The 19,471-nt window shown below is 34.7% G+C and overlaps 4 protein-coding genes across 4 annotated transcripts; 2 read left to right on the top strand and 2 right to left on the bottom strand.

Moving 5' to 3' along the window:
- The first annotated feature begins 2,813 nt into the window (after window positions 1-2,813).
- On the top strand, window positions 2,814-4,501 carry LOC147278342 (uncharacterized). The gene has a single exon (XM_086251388.1). It carries the CDS (start codon window positions 3,003-3,005, stop codon window positions 4,110-4,112), a length of 1,110 nt encoding a protein of 369 aa, XP_086107514.1. The 5' UTR covers window positions 2,814-3,002; the 3' UTR covers window positions 4,113-4,501.
- Window positions 4,502-6,851: 2,350 nt separating this feature from the next.
- On the bottom strand, window positions 6,852-9,497 carry LOC147278343 (PPPDE thiol peptidase family protein). Its single transcript, XM_086249812.1, has 3 exons — window positions 8,863-9,497; window positions 7,940-8,227; window positions 6,852-7,414 (listed from the first exon to the last, which is right to left on the bottom strand). Exons 1-3 carry the CDS (start codon window positions 8,999-9,001, stop codon window positions 7,194-7,196), a joined length of 648 nt encoding a protein of 215 aa, XP_086105938.1. The 5' UTR covers window positions 9,002-9,497; the 3' UTR covers window positions 6,852-7,193.
- A 4,411-nt stretch (window positions 9,498-13,908) lies between these two features.
- Window positions 13,909-15,447, top strand: LOC147278344 (Mitochondrial glycoprotein family protein). Its single transcript, XM_086251968.1, has 3 exons — window positions 13,909-14,212; window positions 14,425-14,753; window positions 14,910-15,447. Exons 1-3 carry the CDS (start codon window positions 13,961-13,963, stop codon window positions 15,067-15,069), a joined length of 741 nt encoding a protein of 246 aa, XP_086108094.1. The 5' UTR covers window positions 13,909-13,960; the 3' UTR covers window positions 15,070-15,447.
- Window positions 15,448-17,665: 2,218 nt separating this feature from the next.
- On the bottom strand, window positions 17,666-19,008 carry LOC147278345 (zinc finger protein 1-like). The gene has a single exon (XM_086251649.1). It carries the CDS (start codon window positions 18,875-18,877, stop codon window positions 18,008-18,010), a length of 870 nt encoding a protein of 289 aa, XP_086107775.1. The 5' UTR covers window positions 18,878-19,008; the 3' UTR covers window positions 17,666-18,007.
- Window positions 19,009-19,471: the final 463 nt, after the last annotated feature.

Below are 19,471 nucleotides of genomic sequence, written 5' to 3' on the forward strand. Positions count from 1 at the left end.
TTATTGATGACATGAGAAAAAAGACAATTGGGTCACTCCTGTCCGTTAGGTTATCAAGCATGGCCTTCTGTCTTCTGGGTTTTAAGTTTTAATTTCTAAGACCCCTAGAAATGGAATATGATTATCTAATGAGGCTGCAAATTGTTAACAATCAATGTTTTCTTAGTGAGACCGGTCATGGGTCAAATTGTGCATATGGAGTTGTCATGATCTTGTGGCTACAGTGACTTGCTTTGCAACTTGTATTATGGTTTTCTTCATCTTAATTAAATACCACATGCACTGTTTTAATGTGAAAATGAGGACTTTGGGGTTGGCTATAAGATGTCGGCCTCTCTATGCTCCTACTGTCTGTGTCACATATATATGGGACTGTGTCCTAATAATACCAATCCTTATTTATGGTCGGCCAAGCTAAGATCATGAAAAAAACCTGGTGGATATTGAGGAGGAAATTTAACTAAAATCTCGATTGTAAAGATAAATATTCTTAATTACCAAAATTATAAAGCAATACAAGAACATCATTTTTTTGTATATACAAATTTATTAATTTGGCGTTTTATGGGTTTTGTCTTTATACATAATATTCAACCTCTTTTATTTTTTTTATTATAGCCACAACCAGCACAACAGCAACACTAGGAAAAAGGCTCAAAGTGGGATAAAGGCAAGGCTAGTAGTCTGGATTTTAGTCCAAGAAAAATAAAGTGACAAGAAATTGTCACGAAAGAAATGGAGTCATATACCATGAAGGAAATTACCCAGTTAGTCCAAGCAAGGACAACAAGTGACAAAAATAAAATCTTGGCCGGAATTTGAAATTGGATTCTTTGAGATTAGGATTAATTAAAGGACTGGTTCAAATCAAATTACACGCATTGGAGGAGAGACTTTGGACATTTCCAAATCTGCATTCAAATTTGAAATGGACCCAAAAGAATGGCTAAATTCAAATATTCCATGTTTAATACTTGCATTTCCTTGACTTTTTACTGTTTCATATTATTTCCATTTAATTTAATAAATACGACGAATTTTCCGAGTTTACCAGGATTCATGTAATTTAGCGTGACACTTGCATCAGGCTCTTTCTTTGCGTCTTATTTGTCCTTGTCGTGTGTGTGTGTGTGTTTTCCTTTTGCTTTTTCTCGTGTAGGTCAATTTTTCACTTTGGTGGGTCCTCATGTCGTAATTAATTATAACTATAAATGGTTAAATCATTCGGGTTAAATGGTAAATTACTTCGAAAGGGCCATTCCCCGTGTTGAAGCAGTTTCCTTAAGAATTAAAGTTGCATACTAAAAAAGGGCAAAAAAAAAAAGATTTTAGTATTTATAATTAAAGCAAGGTAATAATGCACTTTGACTAAAGTGTGCCACCAATTATAAATTTATAATCTATCTATGACCATGCAATTTACAAAGTCGGGGAGGCAAAAGTAATGGCCAATTGGCAGGGGAGCCTACGCAACTTAATGTGCGTGTGGGCTCGGAAAGTGTTTTTATTTTTTATTTATTCCTGCTGTAATTTTCGTAGTCTTCTCGCGTGGAAGTCTACTGTGTATGTTAACTTTTTCCTCTATGATGATTTTATTTTGTTTTCTATTAAGTGGTGAAATTGCATTTTACATAGAAAAATAGTTTTTTTTTTGGCCAAATACATAGAAAAATAGTTAGTCATGGCTCGTGAGGAGTTACTTCTTCTTACACGTCAATTATAATTTGATGTGTATTCAGTTATTAATTAACATATCTAAAGGATTCTTCTTTTATTATATAGATTTTGCATGTCATACAATATTATGTATTTTTTGATTAATTATTGTTGATAAGTTTTAAACTAATAATCTCTTCCGCCATAAAAAAATTGTGTATCATACACAATACACTAAACTAAATAATTATTGATAAATTTAAAAAATTAAAAAGGTTCATTGATTTTAACTACTAAATTTTAATAACTTTTTAGTTTAAGTACCAAAATTAAATAGCATTTTAGATTAGGTATTAGTTGAAAAGTCAAACAAATTAATAAAGTAAAAAGTATTATAATTTACAAATATTACATCACATGCCACTACAATAAAAAAAAATATTACATCACAAATTTTACATTAATTTATACTATATTGTATTATAAAAATAAAAAATTAATCCAGTCACAACTTAACTATGACTATTTTGGTAAATTAAAAGAGACAACTCAGACCACTATACTATATATTATTTTGAGTAAAAGTATTGTTTTGACCTCTATTTATATTATATTGTAGTATAATTTCTCTAAAAAAAATTCAATGAAGTCACAACTTAACTGTGACTATCTCACAACTTAGATGTGACTGTCGTTTAGTCATAACTAAATTTGAAATTGTGAGTGTCGTACAGTCACAACTAAATGTGAGGTTGAGATTACATTAGCAAATTTTCAAAATAATATAAAAGCCTTAAGGACAATTTTGTCAGACTCTTATAAATTTTAACTAACACTCATCATATATGGGGTAAAGGATAAAAATGTCAAATGGAAAAGGCTCAAATCAAAGGGACCAACATATTTGTGACCTAATCTAAAAAACTACATTTAAATTTGGTAGTTCAATTAAAATATTATATGATTTTTATGCTATATAAAAAAATTATTAAAATTTAGTATTTAATCCTAATTTTTTAAAATAAAAATGTATTTGTATAATAAACACTGTTTGTAAGGTGGAATATTCTTATTTTACATAGAAAGTCCAATATTTGATGTGGTCTCCTCTCTCTCTCTCTATCAGGTCCTTTACTCCCTCTCTCTTCCTTTTATCTGCCAAGTCTATGACAGACTTCCTCATCTCTCTCTCAAGTCTCAAGCCAATACCCCCATAAAACCCCATCTCCCTGTATATTTGTCCCTCAAAAAAGCACCAAAACCCTAGAGATTCCCTCAACTCACATCCACACAAGAAAGCAGCAACAACAAAAACTATACACTCTCTCAAATTCCAGCACCACCCAATGTCCCGCCACCACTCCTCCACTTTCCCTTCTTGCTTCCGCCCCTCCACCACCACCAAAACCACCGACCACCACCACCCACCGCCATCTCCGCCGCCACCGCCCATCTCTGGCCACTCCAACCTGACCACCTGCCTCTACCACACCGACTTCGCCCTCTTCTCTCTCACCTGGTCTCGCTCCTTCCTCGGCGGCCGCTCTCTCCACCTCAACCTCCTCCACCACTCCTTCGACTCTCCCGCCCCTTCCAACTCTCTCTCTCCTCCTCCTTTCCACCTCCACATCAAACCCTTCATTTTCTGGAAGAGACATGGCTCCAAGAAGCTCTCCCCCAACATTCTCATCTTCTGGGACCTTTCCCGAGCCCGGTTCGGGTCCGGACCCGAACCCCAATCCGGGTTCTACATAGCCGTTGTCGTCGATTCCGAGATGACCCTTCTCGTTGGGGACTTGAACAAAGAAGCTTATGCCAAAACCAGAGCCCATCATCACAAATCTGCAGAGACTTCTCATCCTCATCCTCAACCCCAAGCTCTGGTTCTGAAACGTGAGCACGTGGTTGCCAAGAAAGTCTACACCACGAAAGCGAGATTTGGTGGGAAAATCAGAGACATCGAAATCGATTGCGGGTACAATGACTTCAGCAGGCTCAGTTTCAGCGTCGACGGCAAAAAGGTTTTGCAGATTAAGCGTTTGAAGTGGAAATTTAGAGGAAATGAAAGAATCGAAGTCGATGGGGTTCCGTTGCAAATCTCGTGGGACGTTTACAATTGGCTTTTCGAGAACAACATTAACGACGATGGGCACGCAGTGTTCATGTTCAGATTCGAAGAAGAGGAAGACAGGGACAACAACAACAACCAAGTGGGTCATTTTTGCGACAAAAACGGCAGCGTATCGTTGGCGCAGCAGCAGTTTTGGAATTTTGGGATGAATGGGATTGAGTGGAGGAAGATGGGGAAGAGCTTGTCGTCTTCGTCGGTTTCGATGTCGTCGGCTGGGTCTTCTGGAGGAAGCTCGTCGGTAATGGAGTGGGCGAGTATGGAGGAAAGCGAGCTCAGTGCTGGTCCTTCTGGGTTTTCTCTGCTGGTTTATGCTTGGAAAAGATGAAGTTACTACTTCATGGGATTGCTTTAATTGCTAGCTATTCAAATTTGGTAATGCTACTATCTCATCAGTCATCACTAACCCATTTGTTGTTGAACATAATCGAATAAACCCAATTTATAGAATTAAGCAAACTATGAAATCAAATTCATGGATACATTACATATTTAGATTTAGAACTAACAATTCTAGCTAGCTAGCTACTTGCCAAGTTAATTAATTAACGAGAAAACCCATTTGGTGTTTTTCTTTTAAGTTTCTCTATTGGGAATATATTGCTGTAATTTTCATATTGTTTGTTTCGGTGTAAGCAAATTTCTGAAACATGCTTATTGATGAATGATGAAGATTGAAGAAGAAGAACGTAATTAAAAGAAAACAGAAAGCCTTCCTTTTTTTTTTGTTTGTGAGCTGTAAGATTTTGATTGGAACTTTGGTAGAGTAGTTGTCATGAAATTTTCCAAGTACCCGACCGCAGGACAAGATGACAAGATGCATGTGAGGTGGGTCTTTTAATTATTTATTTTACTATTTCTTGGTTGTGTGAAAATGTATTATAGTTCTTATTAGACCTACCAGAACCAATCTGAACCGTCCGATTTGTTGACCGTCTCTTAGATCAATGATAAACTGACATTGGGCGGTTAATTGAAGTAAGGAAAATGTTAAATTAAAGAAGAAAAAAATACACAACAATTTGGTACCTGACCCAAACGTCCCTATGACGTGTTAAATGGGCAATTGGAGTATTGGGAAAGAAAAGGTCGTAGCAGCTGAGCAGCTGGTATGGTATGCTTGACTGTTAGACCGTCCGACTTTCTCTCTCTTTCTCATTAACTCGTATAATATGTTACCGCTCCCGCCTTTTTGGAACTCATAACTTATACAAAAGCTTTAATGTTATTTGATAATAGAAATCTTTTGTACACAAACCAAATTATCATTTATTTATTTAATATTAATTGATGATAAATAGTCAATTAGAGGACGTGTGTTGTTTTACCGAGTCTAATGATCTTATCTTATCCAGTTAATGCATCTTGCATAATTTGCATCTTAGAATGCTGCTTCACAAATATGCTGCCGTTTTGCTGGCCCAGCCCAATAAACCCAGCACTAGAAAAAGAAAATAAAAACTGTAAAATCTTGGTCTAAAGGTGGGGGTGAAGGTGCAGAGAGTAGTCCAAACGTTCACTGTTAAAAGATGGCATGTGTGGAATATTCTAAGGCAGAGAATCGATGCATGCTGAACAGTACGTTTCACATGCATGCAGTGTCTTTCTTGTCTTCTCTAGCCATGGATGCGAATAAATGATTTTGTCGATTTCTTTGAATACTAGTTTTCACCAGCTCGATCAATTCACCAAATGAATACTAGTTTTCACCAGCTCGATCAATTCACCAAATGAATAAGGAAATTGATTTTCGTCTCTTAATGAATGAATTATTCTTGCTGTGGCCTGTGGAAAGCAATTTGAGTGAACTGCCGTACCAAACTTTACATAATGCGTGGTTTAGATTCACCCTTGCAATCATCAAACAAGAGATCTTTTACCATACGTTTATAGTAGGATTTTTACAAAGTAACATAACATAATTCGGGAAACAAGTCACCCCAGCATTAACAATCAGATTTAACTTGCTGACGTTTTTTTTTTTTTTTTTTGCCACTTAATTTGCTAAGGTTATAATCGCTCATACCCGTATATATTGGTAATTGTCGTGCATGATTTAGCCGAACAAGTCACGCTCCTACATGCATATATATATATATATATATATGACTGTTTTACAGTCATGAATTTAGAATAAAAAAATAAAAAAGGACATGCTCTTGTGAGTTTGAGGAGCTGAAACAATTATTATTCTTTAGAAAAATATTAGATTCTTTTTTTTCTCTACGTTAGCCGTTAATCCAGTACTTCTAATTCATAGATTAGTACTTACTTCCATAGTTCCATGCTTTCAACTTTTAAAAGCCGTTAGGAATAATTAATCACTTTTTCCAGAAGTTTAAGAAAAGGGGAAAAAACATTGCATCCTAAATAAGTCAAGCTTACTTAATTCTGGGTAAATCGGTCTGTGCTAATCCTCTTGCAAGTTGCAAGTTGCAACATAGACTTTAAATCGTTGGATAAATTAAATTAAATTTAAGAAGAAAAAACCTGTTAAGGCGATTTGCAGCTTCTAAGAACATGGTTTTGTGGATTTCATGAATTTTGGGCATTTTAGCAATAGCCGACAAATTTGACTTTTATAGAACTGGTCACTGGTTCCCCCAAATGCATTCACAGCATTTTCTATTTCATTTTCACTGACATTCAAATGAATGAATAGTAAAGCACTTTAACGTACTGTACAATTCTTGAGCCCAAACCCATATATCGTTACTGCACCACAAATCCCAAGCCCATATATGCATTTGCCTATATTGGGTTGTTATTTCATGTACTTAGAGGATCCACTGTTTGGAATTTTGGATTAAGCCCAAAACTGAAACCACCCCTGACCAGAACAAGCATTCGAAGCCAACCACCGACATCAGAAAGCTTTTAGCGAAGAATGGGACCCCAAAGAGATTATTCAATGAATTAAGGTATCTCAATTAGTCAATTCTCAAGACTGTACCAACGAACAGTCTTCTCTCTAATCCATAATGAGAAACTCACTGCTCATTAGGGTCTCCCACCCACCTACTTTGTGCAATGCATGTCCACATTCATTCACATTTAAGTGTGAGCAAGTCAGCAAGAATTAATTGTATTTCATTCTCTGCAATGCATATATGTATTTCTGTACATATGCCTCCTGACTACATTGTTATTTTGCAAGATGTCGTGAAGATAGAATGAAGTAAGAAACGGAAAATCCGAAAACCATAGGACCTTAATTCTCCCCAATATGCAAGAAACATGAAGCACTTTACAGAAAACAGAAACACTGCAACCATTTTTCAAGGAGCTGTTTCCATAGCAATAGAAAAAGATAACAAGACGGGGCAATAATTAAAATTTGCAATTTCCCCATCTTTTGTTTATATGAGATTCTAAAACCCTAGAAGATCGTCCTGAGATCAAATAGGTGTCACACCTTTAGAGTCAACGCTGGCGTCGAGGAAGAATGGATCAAAGATGAAGGTGGAGAAAGACAATGTCTTTGTCTACTACTTCTGCCAGCAGAACCTGGGATGCCACTTGAATGGCTTCTCAATTTCTTCTTATCTCCGCCATAAACCCCATCTGTTCTTACTGTCCGAACCTTCGTTTCATTCAAACCAGCCGGAAGAACACAATTGCAGAAAAAACCTGAAGTTCATTAAAAAGCCAAAAAATATTACTCAGATGTAGCTGCACAGTAAGTAAACTATGTAGAGAACAAAAACAATCTACAACAACTGTTTTTGTGTAGGAAAATGGTCCCTAGAAGCAGCATTTCCCATGGAAATAAATTATAATAGTTTTGCTTGCAGCACACAATTAGGCACTCTGGTAGTGACTGAACACTTCTGAAAAACAAAAGTAATTGGTAAACTATAGGCTGGGCAAACCAGCCTGCTGATATCATGGCCAAATAACTAATAACACAGAATAATTTATATCCTAGTTATTCTTTTCCATTGAATTTTGAATCAATATTTTAGCAATGATCTGAATCTTATGATGAAATTTGTGATAATGTGAGAGCAGAGGTAACAAAGACTGTTCTGGTTGTGACATTGGAGTTCATGGTGTGCCACCAATAATGGTTTTGTGGTGGCGCTGAGATTGGATTGTTATGGCTGCTATTGACAATGGTGGGGTTGTGATGAACTACTATGAGATGTTTCTTACCAAGGCGAGCAAGACGGTTGACCCAACGAGGAATACGTTTCCCCGTCAATCTGAGACACACATCATTACAGAAGTGGTTGCAGTTCTTGGTGATAAGATGATATGTGTTTCCAGAGTACTCTTCTGCTAGTTTCTCCATGAATGCCCGGACCTCCTTGGGACCTAAATCTGTTCTTCCGATCAATATTGATTTCCTGAATACAAAACCAGGACATTTCTTTGGTTCCACTTCAAAAATCCCAGTCGTTGAATGGTCATGTGCTCCAAAAGCATATTCAACACCATGTACTGAATATAAAATAAACACAAAAACATTTAAGCACAGGAACTGGATAGACATGTGTGAAGATTAATAAATAACCCAAGCCTAGTCTATCAAAAAATAATTTACAAGATATCTCAATTATGATAAACAAAAGAAAAAAAGAACCCTTTTTTACCCACAAAAATATTAGAAAAATGAAAACTCAATCAAACTTAGGCAAATTGCTTAGAACTAAGTTCATTCGAGTACCGGTTTCCAAGTTTCTCACATCCCAAACATGAAAACGCTATTCAAATTAGCCAAACTGCTTATAAATTCAAAACAAATTTTGAATCCAACACATGGAACCTCAATAATTCTTCCAAAAAAGATGAAATCGAGCTTACCCGAGTCGAGATTCCACTACCCAGATCCAAAATAAAGCAAATTAATGAATACATGAAATTCAAATGACTGGAATTTCGCAACAAGTTTCTTTCTTAAAATGAAAAAAAAAAAAAAAAAAAAAAAATCTTTTTCTTATCCAATGTGTCAGCAACAGCAAGCAAACATAAATTCTGGGTTTCAATCAATCAAATTATACTCGTAGATCTACTTTCTCGGCATCCAAACAAAAACACAAACCAAGAATGAGAAAACAAAAAAAATTCCCATTTACCTTGGACCCCAGAATGGTAGACCCCAAGGCCGAGCCAATAGGCGTAGCCATTGATCGGAGTAAGATCGTACACATTCAGATAAACCGGGACCTTCCCAGTCTTCTTCTTCCTGGGCACCAAGACCATCTTGCATAGCATTTTGTCTCTCACGCTGGTAGCTCCAAAATCTCCCAATTTCCCAAACAAAATCGAAAGCGGAATTTCACAGCAGCAGAATTGCTTAAACCGAGGAGGGTGGGCGTCTGGGGAATTGGAGAGATATTCGGAGGGCAAAACGGGAAAGAGAAGATGTGGAGAATTTCTTTTACGGAAATATTTTAAAGGCCCCCTTTCTTGGAAGACGAATCTTCTTGCTTTGGCCTCTTTGGGCCTGCTGGGTTTTGTTCCGGCGGCCGAAAGCGTCCTCGCCGTGACTCGCCTTTTATAGCGCAAAGTGGGTGTTGTTTGTTTTGTTGCTAATTGCTAGTGACGAACCAGCCCTGCAAGTTTGAGTAATTAACGGAAATTGCCATTCCCAGCTGCTTTTGGTATTTGCCACGCAAGGACTCGCTCGACAAAAATCGAATAGGCTTTTCAGACCAAACAAAAAAAAAGGTTATCTTTTGCAACAGAATTCTCCAGCTGCTGCTAATTGGTCATGCCTTGAGTTTTTTAGCAACAAAATTGTAGAGTGATTAGCGAAGAAAGGAAAAAAGGTTTAAGGTTCACTCCATTTCGTCTACGTTGGGCCATCTTTCTTTCAAACGTGTAAGTTAAGTTTCGTTGCTTTTGCGAGAATTATTTTTTTCAACAAATTTGTTGGTAATTGGGAATTTGGCATTAGGATTAAATATGAGTAGTGCTAGTCAATTATCATTTGAATTATCATTTGATTCAGTGAACGACATTAAGTTTTCTTTTGTTAAAATATATGGTAAGCTCAAATATCATAAACGTCAATCAATTAGTATTTTTATGTAATGGGCCCTGCTTAATGCCACCAAAGTGGGAATGAAACGGGAAAATTTTAGGGAAAAGCAGAGGAATTTAAGGACAAATGGGGAATTGTGAGTTTCTTTTCTTTTATGTATTTTTTTATAAATAATTTATTGGGTTTTCTTAATGTTGATAACCTATTGGGTTTGGGTGAAGAGTGAAGTAGAACTTGGGTTACACCGTTACCCGCGTGATGGGCTTTTTTATCCACGACCACGAGCCATTGTCTCGTATGGAGACACTGGCGATTCACCATTATTTATATTAAGTCTCATTATTGTCACATATTAAATAGTATTATTGTAATTTTTCTTATAATTTTTAAGTTTCTCAATTTGTGGTATATAAAATTCAAATAGATATATATACCAACTTGCATAAATAAACCAGAGCAAGAGCAACTCATTATGTTCCAAACGGACTAGGATTGAATTGAAGTCTTGTAGAGTGGTTCTTTTTTTCAATTATGTTATTTTGGCTTTATTGTCTACACTTTTTTTAGGATATAATAAATTAAAATATGAACAACTTAGGCAATGATATAATCTTATATTAGCATTATCTTTAAATTGGAAATAAACAGAGAATTCAATTAGATAGTACAACCAAGGAATTAAATTTCGTTTTTTTAGGATGTCGAAATCGAAACACATGTTTAATAATTTTTCGGGAAAATTTCTCTGAAATTTTCGAAATTTCGCCGAAATTTATCGAAATTTACCGAATTTACCGAAATTTATCGAAATTTACCGAAATTAATCGAAATTTTCATATTTTCCATTTTCTCCAACTTCAAAAATTCACCAAAAATAGCTCGAGACTCTAAATAATTCACCGAAAAATTTTATGAACTCGTATTGATGAGTACTAATTTCCTATAACCTCAAAATAGTCAAATTGCGTTCAAAAAAATTATGAAAAATCCTACTCTTATAATTTAATTCTGAAAAAAATAATAATCGTCAAATTCTTGAATTTTCATTTTCTAAAATTCATTTCCACACAACTAAGCTCTAGAACCACAACCAAAGGTCTAAGTTAGTTAAAATAAATTTAAAGAAATTTCTAATTCCTTTAAACAAACCTTAAAGCAAATTTGAAAAATTTGAGTAACAAAATTACCATAAGCCAAAATTTGGGTTGTTACACTTAGTGAAGACAAAGCTTGGCTAAGTAAGAGACACGGGAAAAAAGGAAGGAAAGAAAAAAAATAAAAATAAAACTGAAGAGAGAGGCACGGGGAAAAAAAGGTAAGGAAATAAAAAAAAAAAAAAAAAAAAAAAAGGGGGGGGGGGTTTGGGGCCTTTGGGCAATTGGAAAGAAGAAAAAAAGGTTTGAGATTTCTTTTAGTTATTTTAAACCTTAAACTTTAATACATTTATATATAAAAAAATAATTAAAAGTATTCTAAAAGGCTTAAAACCTAAGATCCTAAAAAATATAGAGTATATAGGGTTTAATGTATAAATTATAGAGTATTAGAGTATATAGAATATATAGAGTATTAGGGTTTAGATTTTAGTGTATGATTAAATTATACAGTATAAATTAAGAATATACTAATTTTGTTTATTCATTATACTAATTTTATTTAACAGTATTTGCTCCAGCGCGCATTATATTCACCTTATATTACATGAAACCTACTATATAATTTGATTTCTTCAATGTTTTTTATCAATTAAGTAGATAATATGTTAAATAAACATATGGTAAAGTTTCATTCAAAATTTCTGTATTTTGATAGTAAATTCCGTCATTTCCATCTAATTTCTGTCGAAATTTAAAAATCTTCGAAATTTCCGTCGAAATTTCCATCGAAATTTCCATCGAAATTTCCTCGAAACTCGAAATTTTATTCCTTGAGTACAACCACGTGGTATCTTTATTTCCTACCATTTATGCTATTAAGCTATGCATAGTACAAATTAATAATTAGTGAGGTGACAAATCATCATTCTTAATATGACCCCTGTGATGTCATTTGTAAATTGTAATAATACTTAATAGGATCCTAAATCCATACCATTTACGTCATGGAAATCTCAAAAAATTACAAATTTAAATTATATAAATTTGACCAACCATAAATGTAATACAACCCATTAAGGCTATAACATCTTCCTAACTTAAATATTTCTCATGCGTAGTCATTCAATGTAGGGGTAAGTATGAACATAATGAATTCATAAATAGGGTGGATTCATTGTACAAATAGGTATAGAGTTTATCCACACAGTAGCAATAGTGATCAAATAATTAAAGGTGTTATGATTTACAAATTTTTTGCATAGATGATTTTGATGAAAATTACTTGGTGCACCTTTTTGTTCTCCCCAGCTGACATAGACAAATTATATAATTTATATGTTTACACCCTTTTCTTTTTTGAAAATAAAAATTTACCAAACAACCAAACTTTTCACATTCACCAATATAGAAATGCAAAACTCATCAACTTGAGCAGCACCTCTTCTCTAAAGACTAAAGTTGATCAACCGGAGATCGACAAATGTTGACTGAAACCCAACAAACACAGTCAACCACGTACCCTATATTTATAGTTTCATGCTCAGCATCTTTACTGCTTTTGAAGTAACCCATGCATGTGCAGAGAGAAAATCTCATTATCCGCGACAACTAAATCTTTCTTTATAGAATTTATAATCCTTGAAACCCCAGCACCATCAAGTATTGCATTTTTCTCATTATGTTGTAGCGTGCTCATACTGCACCAATTCATGTCGTATAATTCGAAGGGATGGCCTCAAGATATTATTACACCAACTCCATGTCGGAGTTTCAGCCTTTCAGGACCCACTTAAGGGGTTTCCATCTAAATATCCCAATATATTTTTTGGAATGTGAAATTTCTGATCATTTTAATTTGTCTCAACTCTCAAGAAGAGTATATAACTATATTTTATAATTGAATTTTGACAGGTTCACTTGGTACTACTAGGTATAAATTTTTCACCATTAGATGTGATTATTGTCATATAACAAATGACTTTTATTTAGACTATTTAATTTTACATTTTACTCGCTAAAGTCTTATGGCTTTTAAAATTTTAACTAAAATTTAATAATATTGTAATTATGTCACGTTACAGAATATTGGTCCATTAGTTTTTATTTTTTTTCACTCACACCAAGCGCCGAGTGTTTGGCGGTCATTGCCGAGTGTTCGTCAATGCATTTTTGCTTATTTCTCAAGCCTTGGTTTGTTGGCTTTATATTAAGTTTTAACTCGCCCAAAATTCTACAAATCACATTTAATACCCTAAAAATCTATGAGGTGAACTCGTATCCTATACCCTCAAAAAATAAAAAAATGATTACATATTTTTTTGACAAGGCAATGATCAAAGGGCTTTATTTAAAAAAAATAAACTCATAATAAATGCAATAAGAACTAAACTCTAATTTTTTGTTGAATCAATTAACCAAATAAAAACTCGTTAAAAGAATGAAGTTTAGGGTTAACCCAATTATAAACTAATGAAATACTTTTACATTTGATCATATATAAAAAAAAAAAAAAAAAAGTGAGGTAATAGTTAGTGTCTTATTTGACTCTCTTTTTTTCCGACTGTTTTGAGCAGAAGGGCATCCTGAATTGTTGATGAAGCATAGGATTATCAATTATGAGGGGCATGCAATTTTGTTGCCATCACTTTTCAGTCTTTCAATCCTTCATGCATCAGGTTGGGTGGTTAGCAAACAAAGTTGTATCGTGAATTTGAGCCTTAAGATAAGAACAGCTCTTACACCCCCCTACATCAAGCCATCAGGGACTACTAATTAACAACTGACAACTGACAAGCCTAAAAAAAATTTATTCACATCCACTTCAACTTTGAAGCAGGCTACCAATTACTCTTCCCCTAAGGCCCAATCAAACCTTTTTTGGGTCATCTGGGCCTATAACTGTTCAGACCATAACTATTGTCCTTTCTATTCTCTTAGTTGGGCGGGCTTCAGGCCCATTCCTAATATACATTGCATGTTTAAAGCCCAGATTAAATATCCATCCTCTTTTTCTTCCCAATTTCAGTTTCACTTACACCCAAAACCCCAATGCTTAAACCCTAAAAAAAGTTCTTCGCTGTTTCAGCTTCAATGGCTCGTTTAATCCGAACTGCTCAAAGTACGCTTCGATTTGCTTCTTCTTGTTCGTCCAAATCCCTAATTAATGGCATTCAATGCCACCCAAATCCTCCGCTGCAATTGCGCAAACCCATCCCAACCTCTCTCTTCCAAAACAGACCTTACGTTTCTCAGACACTTCCCACTTCGCCATTGGAAGCTAACATCCTTAGAATCCTCCGCAACGAGATCGATTACCAGTCCGAGTACGCGCCTCCTCAACAGGTTGGTCTTCCTCATATCATTGTTTAGCTCTGTTTGGTTTCCAAGAAAATGTAGCAACAGAATTGCGGAAAGCAACGATTTTTATTTACTTGATCAAGTGGGTTTGTTAATTTCTCAATTCCCATTAAGTTTAGTCATTTTTGATATTTCAAGGTGTTAGATTGTAATCTCTATTCCAATTTTGTGATGGGAAATGTAATAAATTAATATAGCCTCCTACAAAATTCAATTCATTTGCGGTGGAAGATCGGCCGGGTGAGCTGTGGATTACAATGAGAGGGAAATTTGGAGACACTGAAGATATTAAAATTGAAGCTACTATGTTTGATGGGTATGAATCTGTCCCCAAAATTGGAGATGACAGCTCTGGAGAAGACGTGCGTCTTCACATTAGTGTGCTTGTTGATATCTCCAAGGGGGATGGTTCCAATGATTTGGAGTTTGTGTGCTCGGCCTGGCCGGACTGTTTGGAGGTTCAGAAAGTTTATGTTCTTCAGCGTGATAGAATGCTGGCTAAGCCTTATATGGGACCTGATTTCAGGTACTATTTCGTATATTGTCAAGTTTATGACTTTCAGATTGTAAAGCCATGTTTTAATTTTGCCAGCAAGTATATGAAGCACAAGAATGTTGGTTATATATGAGTTTGCAGCCTTGGCTTTGGTGGTGACTTTGATTGCTTCTTTTTATTGGACAGGAGGTTGAATGGAAAGATTCAAAAGAGGCTGAGTGATTATTTAGAAGAAAGGGGAGTTAATGATGAGCTTTCTCTTTTCTTGCATCATTATATGATGAACAAAGACAGAGTAGAACTTATCCAATGGCTGGGAAATGTCAAGTCGTTTGTGGAAGCATAGATCAATACGTTTCTAATACCTTTGAACTACATTTGTTGTCATTTTTTCTTCTTCTTCTTCCTTTTTGGCATTGATTAGACAGAAAGTTCTTCCCATGATAGTTATGTATATGCTTTGTATGGAAGCATCCCCTGAAAATCTTAGGTGTATAATGGAATATTTATTCAGGTCAGCAACTCTGTCATTCTTATGGCTTTAAGATGCTTTTATTGTATGGAATTACTGAAAACAAACCGATCGGAAATTTGAATTTGTGGTGGTATGCAGATATGGAGTGTTCATGTCTTTGTTTGCTGATACTCTGAAAGTCTTGCTTAGGATTAGGGGGGGTTGAGTTATGAACTTGTATTGATTGAAATAATGTATCATGTAACAATGATTATGTGGAATTGCTAGTCTTATGAGCTTGATTTAAACCTCAAAATGATCAACTTCTTTCCTCAACATGTTTTTATTAGGTTTTTCCATTAGTCCTCTTTCACCCATGTTTTCTTTTTGGTACATTTGGTGCCGAAGGCCCTCTATCACCCTTGTTTGAAACATGATGTTTGGGCATCTGGCCTCTGAGCTCTTTCTTGTTTCCAACTAAGCGATTTCAAGAGAACTCTTTGGGTAATTAGTTATTGAGTGATGCATAAACAACAATTTGTCAGCGGGTTCAGCACAGTAAATGTTAATTATCACATAAATAGATAATAAATTCAAAGATGTACTCATGTACACACATTCATGCACATGTTAAAGTGTGTGAATATGACTTGTTTTGGGGCAACTATACGAAAACGTTTTTTTTATTGGGGCGGCAGGTTTCAGTGACTTGCGCCAACCTGAAGAAATTGAAGTTTGTGAGTAGAGTCAGTAGACTTACTCTTCACATTATATTAATCTATAAACTAAATCTTTCCTAGATTTTCAGATCAGTTCATGAAAAAGACACACTACACGCTCCTCAAAAGAGGACAAAGATACCAGCAATATAGTCAATATAAAATGAAAAAGCAAGTCATTTTATATTTGGCATATGAGGACAAAAAACATTATCAATCTATATTCACAACTCACTAGTATGACCCTTTATTTTGGGTTTCTTTATATAATGTAAAGTTGACAACTTTGCACATCCCATGTTAATCCCTTTGTCAGTGGAGCTTTGTTTGAGCTTTCAAGTTTATAATTAAATGTAAGACAGATTGTAAGTTTGAACAAATTGATAATAAGTTTAGTTATGTTATGTTTCATATCGTAACTACAACGTCAATACATAATATGAAAAACAAACTTTCCTATCAATATTGACGTGTCTGTCTCTCGTATAATATAATGTCAAATGATATTTGATTATGTATATATTAAACACATGATAAATACAATAACAAATTATATTTAAATTAATAAAACATTTCAATATTACATAATAGTCGATGTAAATTTTCTTTTCCCATAAAATTTAATGAGTTTTGAAATTATATTCTATTTTAGTCACAAAGCCAAATTCACTTGATGATGTCTGTACTTTAGTGCATTGGAAAATACTAATTTGCTCATTCTTTTTTTTCATTACTTATGGTGTAAAATTATGAAATTATCTTTAATTTAGTTTAGGATTTAAAAATGGTGTGCAAGGTATATAAATGAGGTTTATGATTTAGAATTATAATTTTGGAGCTATGGCTTAGGGTTTAGGTCTCGGGTTTTGGGACTAAACCCTAAGCCGTTTTGCTACGTAACAGTAAAAAACAAACTTAATACAAATCTAAATTTGAATAATAATGTATTTTTATTAATTTAATGTAATTTTTTTTTTTTTCATTTTGGTCAATAATGACTAAAATAAAATTATGAAAAAGTGTATTGATTAAACTGTAAGAGTTAATTACATTTATACCCCCTGAGGTCTATCGTCTTTTCACATACACCTCTTGAGGTTTCAAAAATTACATATACACTCCTGAAGTTTCAAAACTATTGCATATAACCCCCTACAAGAGAAAAAAATAAATAAACAAAAAATATATATATTTGTATTGAGGTTGGACCTTACACTTTGAGTAATCTTATTAGGTCATTTAACCCCTTAGCATGTCTTTTTGCATAATTTCTCATCATTTTTCGTCTCACTATAGGGGTTATATGCAACAGTTTTGAAACCTCAGGAGGTGTATGTGTAATTGTTGAAACCTCATGAGGTGTATGTGAAAAGACAATAAACTTCAGGGGGTGTAAATGTAATTAACTATAAACTGTAATTATGAAAAATTTTATTGATTTATTTATAATTAGCCATAAATACAATTCATAAATAGTAACCGATCTGTTTGGTGATCATTGGACCGAATTCATAAGCCACATTGGACAGACAGGCATCTTATAAATTGTAAATGGGCATATATTATCGAATCAATGTTGTCCCATTGTATTTGATTGTTTTGCTTTGTTTGGATGGAAGTAGACGGATAATCCTAAATTATTTGGAAAAAGGCTCGCTCAAGCCTCACATGTCTTTTTGCGTGCAAGCATATAACATTTTGGAAATCTTGTTGGGTCTAAACTAAAACTGAGGAGCTCTCAGTTTATAGCTGTCGATACCAGACATATATATCACCATTTGATTTGAAAGTACAACTTCTAAAGGGAGGATCAAACTCTAAATACATGTTTCGACCAAAAAAAAAAAAACTCTGAATACATGTTACCTCCATCTACAACTTTTTCTAAAGAAATTCCCTTCATTGAAAAAACATAAAATAACAAAAGGGTTCTTTCTGTTTTAACTAAATGTGAATTAGACAAGTTAAAAAACAAACCAAAAGAAAAAGTTTCTTGTTGTTCTCAAAAATCAAATTTACACAAACCATATTCAAAATGTGAAAGTAAAATTTAAACCATATTACAAACATACAATGAACAAGAATTAATCTGCAGTAGCCTAGCTAGCTAGTCAGAGCTTGAGGGACAAGTCAAGCTTCTTCATTTCTTCCTGATCATTACTCTTAAAACGACTGCCGTTTGCCATCCAAAACTTACCAATTTCATCATTGACTTGGGAACCCACCTTGGTCTTTGCCATGTCAAATCTACCAGCACCACCTCTGGACGATGTCGTTTGGAAGTTCTCTGCTGCTAGCTTCCCAATTGCTGGCTGTTGATCAATAAGCGGTCTTGACCTGTACCCACCATGCCCATAAGAACTCCCAAACCCAATTGGAGATGCCATGTGGGAATTGGGCTTGTGAATCATTGAGTGCACCTGAATATCCAAAGCTTTTTTGTTATTATAAGCACCACCATGAAGAGGCAGAGAAGCCAAGCTTGAATATTGTTGATGATATTGATGATGATGGTGAAAATTGTAGGGGTACCCAAAACCTGCAGCAGAGGCCATTATCCTCTGTCCTCTCTTTGCCAGAGTCCTCTCTCTTTTGTGGGCATTTTGGTGTCCTCCAAGAGCCTGTGAGCTGTAGAATTTCCTTTGACAATAGTTGCATGAGAAAACTCTTGGCTCTGCAGCATCAGAGTTAGCTAGAGGAGGAGTACTACTTTCTGATGAACCCATCATGTCCAGACAATCAATAAGATTGAGTTCTGGATTGGACCCACTATTTGAATCCTTACTAGGGAGCTCCAGATCTATTTGGATGTTGGGCTTCATCTCTTTTTCTTGATCTTTTTGATCCTCCTCATCTTCTTCAACAACCAGTTTCTGTTTGCTTTCTTTTGGGTCCTGAATTGGTGTGTTTGGACATGGAGGCAGAGCCTCTGGAGCAGAGGACAGTCGACATGACTCATAATTCCTAGTTGGTGGTTCCATTGCAGAACACTTTGGGAGCTTTTTTCTGATTAACTTCTCAACTGGGATTATGAGATTTCAGTTGATACTTGATAGCTATTAGCTAGGTAGGTAGCAAAAACTCAGAGGGATATGAATAAAAAGTAAATTGATGGGGAAAGTAAATTGTTTTTGTGGTCGTATATATGGATAATGGAAGAGTTCACTGTTTGTGCTAGCTTTTAAAATATTAGATCTTTAAAGTATATTTGGTAGGTTCACTTATTGTCATGGAACAATGCCACTTTTTTCACCGCTCTATCCAATAGCGCAATTGGCCAAAAAAAAAAATATATATCCAATAGCGCAGCAAATATAAATATATAGTTTTTTTTATAATGGACAAAAACGAAAGGTAGTTTTTTTCACATGAAAGTACTATCGTTGTCCATTGTCCTTGTTTTCTTGTTCCCCTCGAAATGAAATCGAGAAAGAAGGACTATATGCTAATAATATACATCAACCGCATCTGCTATTGTCCCATGTAGAAACTCTATATTGAAAGAGATTTTTCAGTGTAATCAATACATTATTATGTAATATAATCAATATGTGTCATAATATGGATGAATGTTA

Source organism: Dryas octopetala, chromosome 7 (assembly GCF_963921425.1).
Source record: "Dryas octopetala chromosome 7, drDryOcto1.1, whole genome shotgun sequence".
In the NCBI taxonomy this organism is placed as follows: Eukaryota; Viridiplantae; Streptophyta; class Magnoliopsida; order Rosales; family Rosaceae; genus Dryas; species Dryas octopetala.